Below are 8,421 nucleotides of genomic sequence, written 5' to 3' on the forward strand. Positions count from 1 at the left end.
TCCCTCAAATAGGCCACCCCTCCTCTTGGCTTTATTTCCACTAATTCCATAGTATCAACAATACTCCCAGTTACCTACACCCATGATAATTCCAGTTCTCCTTCCCCTCAATCTCATCAGTGCCTGACACACAGAAGGTGCCCATAAATACGCCGAATGAGAGAAGACCTGCACCTTTATCCTCCTCGTGTCTCTTAAGGGCGCTTTCTTTCCAAAGCATGCACCCTAATACCCAGGTCCACTACCCCTTCACTCAGAGATAATCTAAAGAGCCCATCTTCTGCCCAGCTGCCCAACACGTAGCTCGCAGCCATGAGTTTAACCCTCCTAAATAGTCTCCACAAAAAATCTCCCTTAGATACTTATATGCAAATGTTCATTACAGCATTGTTTGCAACCCAAATGTCCATCAAAGGAGGAACAGGTAAACAGAATGTGGTCTATACATACAATGGAATATTTTTCAGTCTTAAAAAGGAAGAAAATTCTGACTTATACTACAATAGGGGCAAACCTTGAGGATGTTATGGTATGTGAAACAAACCAGTCAAAAAACAGACAAATTCAGTATGGTTCTGCATTTGCGAGGTACCTGGAATAGTCAAATTCAGAGACAAAGTAGAATGGTGGTTGCCAGAAGCTGGGGGAAGGAGAGGGGAGCTGCTCTTCAATGGGTATAGAATTTCAGTTTTGCAAGATTAAAGTGTTCAACAGTGTGAATGTACTTAACACTATTGAAATATACATTTAAAGACGATTAAGGTAGTAAATTTCATTTTATGTATGTTTTACTATTTAAAAAAAAACAGGCCAGGTGTGGTGGCTTACACCTGTAACCCCAGCATTTTGGGAGGCTGAGGCTGGGGGATCGCTTGAGCTCATAAGTTCAAGACTACTCTCTACAAAAAATAAAAATAAAAAAATTAGCCGGTGTGGTGGCACATGCCTGGGGGCCCAGCTACTCAGGAGGCTGAGATGAGAGGATCACTTGAGTTCAGGAGGTGGAGGCTGCGGTGAACTATGATCATGCTACTGCACTCCAGCCTGGCAACAGAGCAAGACCCTGTCTCATAAATAAATAAATAAATAAATAAATAATAAAAACAGACTCTCCCTTAGTCTTGGTTGCCTACAGCAAGGGAGTGTCCAAGTTTTAAGGCAGGGCTTGTCCTCTCGCTTCGTCAGACTATTGGAACAGGTTGGGGAGTATGTCTAATTGGACAGAATGGTGGAACAGGCAGCCCTGGACTAGTAAGCAAAGCCTGGGGGGCCACTCCTGGGTCAAGTCCACCTTAGCCTTGACTTCAAAGCATTCTTCATAACCTAGACCAAACTCAGCACTAAATACACATTCCCTCCATGCTCCTTGAGGCTAGTAAGAGGAGTCTTACCTTCCCAGCCAATTCCCTACCCCCAGCCATCATACCAATAGAAAGGTTTGATAATCCTGAAGTAAGATCCTAATGCCTTGTTCCATGTACTATAGTTTTTTCCAGCTGAAGCCACAACTACACTGCCCTCTTCCTTTAAGGTTCAGAAATTAATCTCAAATATTATCTCCTATGTGGATGCTTTTACTGATTTCTGATCTCCATTACCTGCCCATCAAGATTTAAGCTCACCTCCTTGAAAATCCTGCCCAGAGCACTTTGCACTTAAGACAATCAAATTCTACTTCGAATCAGGGGCTGTGCTCTTGCCCTGGCCCTCCTCCACCCCCAGCCTGTAATGGAGGACCAAGCCATGGGGATTGATAAGCCTTTGTTAAACTGAATCCAAAATGTTTACTGACCATTTATTATGTTCAAAGCTTAGTGTAAGTGCTGGAGAATAGAAAAGATGTTAAACTAATATTTACTGAAAACTAACCACTGTCTCTAGCCTGGGGAAATGGACAAGTTCAGCTTGGTCCTTGAACTCCTAGGGAAAGCAGTCATGGAAAAGCTCCTTGACTGCTTTCATGGACCCTAGGTGAACTACATGTACTTACTCACCTAGAGAAAATGGCCATTTGCAGACATTCCCCCAACCTAAACTTTTATCAAGAAATTTGTGTCTCTTTTGGTGCAAAGTAACCCAAGAATACAGCTAAACAAAGAGCCAAGCAGATAAACATGAATTACCACTAATTGTGGTATATTAATTAAATGTAACAACTTCATCTTAATACGTTAAAAAAAACCACTCTACATATTCTTTTTACACATTTTCAATTTTTTTCTAAGAGGCAAAGCTGAAAGGGGAACAAAAGAAAATCAGCCTGATGGTGGAGTCCACACACTTCCTCTATGCGGGGCACTATGCTAAACATATTACATGCAGAATCTCATTTAATCCTCGCAGGGGCCCTATGTCATCATCTCCATTTTACAGATGAGGAAATGAAGCTTAAGGAGAGGTTAAGTGTCTTGTTGTCCCAGAGCACACAGCAGGGAAGAGGCAGAACTGGAATAAAAATCCAGGGTGTCAATTTCAGAGCCCAAGCTCGTAATTAACTGATGCCACATGTCCTGAATAATAATTTGGCTTAAACCTTAAATTTTGCAAAAATGTTGAAAACCTGTCAGAAAGGTATGCATGGGAAGATGTCTAACAAAAGTGTGTCATAACCAAAATGTAAGCACGAAAGCTAAAACATAAGATGAATGGGAAAAGTACCAGACACAAATGTTTCTGTTGGAGAATCTTACAAGATATGGTTTTTTTTTTCCCCCTGGAGAAAAAAAGAAGTTCAAGATCTATTCAATCTCTAGGACTAGTGATTTCCTAACTCTTATCAAAAGCTAAATAAAACAAGACCAAAAAAATTAAAGTTTATTTTAAAAACTGTCCGCCAGGCATGGTGGCTCATGCCTGTAATCCTAGCACTTTGGGAGGCTGAGGCAGGTGGATCACCTGAGGTCAGAGGTTCGAGACCAGCCTGGCCAACATGGTGAAACCCCATCTCTACTAAAAGTACAAAAATTAGCTGAGCATGGTGGCGGGTGCCTGTAATCCCAGCTACTCAGGAGGCTGAGGCAGGAGAATCGCTTGAACCCAGGAGGTGGAGGTTGCAGTGAGCCGAGATTGCGCCATTGCACTCCAGCCTGGGCAACAGGGCAAGACACTGTCTTTAAAACAAACAAAAAAAATCCCTTTCTAATCTTTAGGGCAATCATCTTAAAAGAGTAGGCATTATTCCCATTTTAGGGACAATAATAGTTCCTGTTTTACAGATGATAATTATGGCTAACACGTATTGAGCCTGTACTATGAGGCACCATTCTAAAAGTTTTACATGTAACAACACATTTACTGGCACAGAGAGGTTAAGTAATCTGCCCAAAGTCACAGAGCTAATAAGTGGCAAAACTAGGATGGACAATGAAAGCTCAAAAAGGTTAAACAATTTGCTCTAAGGCCACCGAGCTGTCAGTCATGAAGCCATCAGACCAACACAAGGTAGGCCGGACTGTGCTCCTCCCACTTGTCATCTGCCTGGTCCCAGGGGCATATTTGGATTCCTGCACTCTCCAGGGCCCAGTGGGAAATGCCTAAGGGATGGCAGGATAAAGCCCTAGAGCCTAATGCAACCTGAAGAGCACAGGCCTCACCTACAGGGGCCATGACCTTCAATTCTTAAAGAGGAGACAGAAATAGAGATCTTGATTTAAAAAAATCTCTAGATTGTTTAATATCACCTCAATGTTTTCTAAAAAGCATCATGTAGGCCAAAGAAAACATGTCTCCACAGGCTATCAGATTATAACTGCTCTTTACTGATTAAGAGTCTTAGGTTAAAAGATGAGCTGTATGATCATGTCCAAAAAATGTCAGAAACCAGAGCTGCTGGGCCAAGCCGACTCAACTCAATTCCTCTCTAAGACTCAGCTCAATTCCTGTCTATGTACAACAAAGATTGACACTGCATTTGCCCTCCAGTCAAACTTTTACCTCCTCTAACTCCTCCCCAGGCCTTCCTCATTCCGGACTTATAGCTGTGGCAATATCTATTCAAGTTACCAAAACTGCACATGAAATTCACATATTTGGATTCCTGCAAATGTCATTTAATCTCAACTTTTAAAAGTTACCGCACATTAATGCAGCAAAAGAAAGCACTTCCCACATCCTAGCCTGCCAACTCTTAAACTAAATTCATTCTGAAGAAAAAGCTGCCACAGCCTTGACCACTACCTTGAAGGGGTCCCCACACTGCAGGCCAGCTCTGAGAATTCCGCTAGAGACACCGAGGTTCATTTCCTCGTGTCCTTCTTTAATCAGCTGGAAGAGACTTGAGGAAATGAGTCAAAACCCTAAGGGTAACTTCGAAGGGCTGTCAACAACAGCAGCAAAATTCATCACCACAACAACATCTGTACATAAATGTGCTCCAAGGGAAGCCCGCAGAATACTTGGCACATTTCTGATGAGAATTTCTTTTGGGAGAAAAAATGGCTTTGGATGGTAGATTGTCGTTATTTCTCACCCTGCTATCCAGGGTAAATAGCCAATGGCATCAGCCATTATTGGGGGTGTTCTCTTTCACACCTATGCACAAGACCACTTTTATGTTTTGGAGTGGGAGATGGATTTTTAACTGGCTTGCATCATCCTTTTAGAAACAGCTTACCTTCATTTCTGAGGGGCACTAACTGGAATGAGACAGCTAACAACTAAGCCAGCATACCACAGGGTCAAATGCCTACAGCCCTTCCTCCAAGCTAAAATTTAATTAATCCTCCCTCCACAAATACTCCGCTTTCATAAGACACGCAATTCTAAATATTTTTCACCAAAATTGGGAAGGTAGTGACATTGGCCATCCTGCATTCCCAGAACTTCCAACAATCCCTCGCACATAGTAAAAACTCATTAAATATTTTTGAATGAGTCTTACAACAGATTCTGGTGAATCATGTGAATGGATATAGACCTGGGCACATGCAGCCAATCTCATCAGGCTTCACCACTGATGATTTAGGGCTTATCCTTAGCCAGTTTCTCCAGCTGTAAAATGTTAGGGGTAATAATAGTACTACTTCCTAGGCTCATTGAGACTACTAGAAATAGCAGGTAAAGCCCCAAGCAACAGGCCTGGCACACAGTTTCCAACTGAAGAGCAACAACTATGTACACCACACGTCATACGAAATTTAAGGCCCATTAGAAAGCATGCTATAAATGCACAGCATTACATGATTTACAGAGTCATGAGAAAAAAAATTGGGATGAGTGGGGGAAAAAACAGAATAGGGATAAATGAATTATCTGGGATCTCTTATTTCCAGCAGGATAATAATTTAGAGTGCCTTGTGTCCAGCTGCTGAGAATGACTCTAGCCTCACACCTGCAGGAACGAAGCGGGGAAGGTATGATTCACTATTCCTTGCAGGTTCATCCTGTTAGGCACAGGAGCTGTAATACTGGGGGGGGGGCGGGGGGCCCTCAAAGGGCAATGCAGAGGAATATATGGGAATTGAAGGGCAGAAAGCATAAGCCACAGCTCCTTGCTTCAGCCAGGGGCAGACCGGTCAGATGCACCCATACTCTATGAGTTCCCTGTGAGCAGGAGAGGCAGAGGAATTTCAAAGAGGCAGACAGGGGCCAGGGGAATAGTTAAAAAGAGTGCTGAGTCTACACTCAGAACATTGGAGGAGAATTCTGGACCCAAAGGATCCTTCATGATGCAGATGCCTCCTTGTACTCTGGAGGACACTGGGTTTCCCAGAATTTAAGCAACCTGCCCTAAGCAACCTGGCCAAGGGCACGCAGCCAAGAAATGGCAGAGAAAAGGAGAACCCAGGGGACAGAGCAAGACTTTGTCGTTACACCACACTGCCCCTCCAGGAGACAGACCTTAAAATTCCCTTTGCCAAAAATCTATTGGGGAGAAGAAAACCATTGATTCTTTTAATTTTTTAAAAGGGAGAAATTCGATGTGGTCTTTCTAGTCTCCTACTAGGGTCTAGTTCACATACCTTAACTGATATTAAAAAGGTCAAGGCACAAAAACATAAAGACCAGATGTGTTGTTTTAAGCTAGGTGATCAAATCCTCCAGGGAATTCGAACACTCCCTTGTGACCGCTGCTGACCCCTCCTGCTGTACAGGGGTCCAGATGCAAGGCCTCTCTGCCCCCCACAGGAAAGCCCTCACAATAGTTACAAGTCCAGGACGCGGCAGACTGCGCCTGGAGACTTTATAGAGAAACTGACCGGTAGTCGACAGTCTCACAACCGTTCATTGCGCCGCTTCCTTTCAAGCGCTTGATTTCAGCTAAGACTCACTTTCTGTCCTTACATCATCAGGGTAACCTTAAAGGTTTGTTTTAAAAAATGACCTGGGAGAGAGCAGGGCTTCAGGGGTGAGCTGGGCGACCTGCACTCGCGCGCACCAGCGACACCTGGAAAAAAGGGAACGGGAGGCAGGAATCTGACCAAGGGGCTCCAGCAGCCTGCAAATCCTTCACTTAAGACCCAGTTCCCGCGCGGATATACCTGGATTTCTGTTATAGCTTTAAGAACTGAGTAGGATTTGCAGAAAGTTCCACTCCATCTCCCACCCCACCCCCAGGCAGCCCTGAAGTATAGATGTCCCGGGGGCGGGGAGGCGGGCGGTCTCGAATCTCAAAAATTTCCGAAGAAAACAGGACCTGCGAATACAGGTCGCAGACACCGGGAACTAGGGGCTTCCAGAACCCGCCAGGCAGGCTGGGCACTCTGGCCGGCGTGCTAGGCGGTCGGAGTCAGGGAACGCAGAGTCCCAGCACGCTGTCCCTTGCCTTCTCAGAGTAGGCGGCAAACGCAGCCTCCAGCCGCCCCGGGGCGCGTGGCAGGAATGAAACGGCGCCGCGGCAGAAAGGGGCGAGCACGGGATGTACGAAAGCAAAAAGTCTGCAACCTAGCGGCTGCTTTCCACACGCCCTGCCCAAGTTGTCCCTGTCGCCACCACCTCCAGGCTCGCGGGAGTCCGGCCCCACAACAGCCCCACGCCGCGCACTCCCAGCGCAAAAGCCTAACACGGAGGCGGGGAAACGCCGCAGCCTTCGATTCGTCTCCACGGGTGGCGCCGCGAGCAGAGGCGGCAGCAGGTCGGTCCCCAGCTCTGGGCACAAAGAGCGCCTGCGGTTGGAAAGCAGCAGCCGCAGAGGAGAGAAAGGGCTCTCTAACTTTGCCCTTCGCGCGGCGGAGAACCTGCAGGCAGGTCCTCCTGGGCGCCGGTCACACACACGCAACTTTTAACAAAAGGAAGCTGCGGCCGCGCCTCGCACGGGGAGAGAAGGCGCTCGGTGCAAACCCCTGAGCCCCCAGCCTCCGCCCCCGCGCAACGTCGGCACAAAAGCCACCCCAAACTCGCATGCAGCCTGCAGCCTCGCTCACGCCTAACCCCCTCTTGCTGTCCCCATTCCCGAAGAACCCCGGATTCGCGTCCCCCACCACCAGCAGATGGGGTCTCCTCGCGCAGGTGAGCGAGGCAGGGCGCCGGAGAGTCTGAGGGCCACCTGGAGTCTCCTTGGAGGCTGGAACGCACGGGCACTGAGGGCCCGCAGTCCCCTCTCCGGATGCACCCTGGCGTGTACCACCCTCCCGGGCACAGGCTTCGCCGAGTAGTCGCACGGTCTGGGTGCCAGCCGCGGTGTCCCACCTGTCTGGACGCGAAGCAGTAGGAGCAGAACGCAGAGAAAATCCCAGGCGCCGCGAGCGCCTCTCATCGCGGTGGCTGCGCTGGGATCCGAGCTCTGGTCCACGTTCCAGCTCTCGCCCAAGTGCAGCGAGCGCGGCAAAGCCGAGCCCCCAGAGCCGCGAGCGCCGAGCAGCAGCCCCTCCTCCCAGCGCCCTCCCTCTGCGCGCCGGCCACGCCCCTCCTCGCCTCCCCTCCCTCGCGCCCGCCCGGGTCTCGCTTTTTCCCGGCGGCGTCTGGCCCCTGCTCTTTCGACGTGTTAATGCCGGGGGGCTGTGCCCGCCGGGAGGAGGAGGGCGCGCGCGCCCTCGCTCCCCGCTCTTGACTCCGGAGCCCCTTTCTCTCTCCACCTGTCCACGCCTGGGATGTGGACGGCCCGGCCGAGGCCGTTCCCGGACCAAGGAGGTGCTGCCCGCTCGCTTTGTGAAGCTGGGCACCACGCGCACGTTAGGGCACGGGCCCGCCACCTGCCAGGTGCTCCCCAGACAATAAAGGTCGGCTGCCCGCCCCTCGAGCACGTTCGGGCTGGAGGAGGCTGGACGCCGCTGCTGGTGGAGGTGGCACGGGGACGGGGGGGGGAGTGTTAGGAAATTGAGCCTCGACATTCCTCTCCAGGCCTGTTAGGGGCTCCTGGCACCGCGGTAAAGGCTGAGCCCGGTTTAGCTAATTGTTTCTGCTCAATTTCTCCACCTGCTTCGTAACCTGTACGAACACAGTGGGTTCCTATTGGTCGGCGTGGCCTCCGCCCAAGAAGCCGCT

The 8,421-nt window shown here is 48.8% G+C and overlaps 1 protein-coding gene across 8 annotated transcripts in view; it reads right to left on the minus strand.

The window, feature by feature from the left end:
• The window catches only part of KIT (KIT proto-oncogene, receptor tyrosine kinase), an 82,455-nt gene extending 74,649 nt beyond the window's left edge, over window positions 1-7,806 (minus strand). For 5 of the 8 annotated variants that reach the window (XM_054554010.2, XM_024246428.3, XM_054554008.2 and 2 more), the window contains exon 1: window positions 7,627-7,805. In XM_054554010.2, coding sequence (XP_054409985.1) covers window positions 7,627-7,693 — 67 coding nt within the window. In that variant the 5' untranslated portion in view covers window positions 7,694-7,805. Of the gene's footprint in view, window positions 1-7,626 lie in introns of all 8 variants that reach the window. The other 3 variants (XM_054554009.2, XM_054554007.2, XM_024246425.3) reach the window with 1 other exon arrangement.
• Window positions 7,807-8,421: the final 615 nt, after the last annotated feature.

Source organism: Pongo abelii, chromosome 3 (genome assembly GCF_028885655.2).
Source record: "Pongo abelii isolate AG06213 chromosome 3, NHGRI_mPonAbe1-v2.0_pri, whole genome shotgun sequence".
In the NCBI taxonomy this organism is placed as follows: domain Eukaryota; kingdom Metazoa; phylum Chordata; class Mammalia; order Primates; family Hominidae; genus Pongo; species Pongo abelii.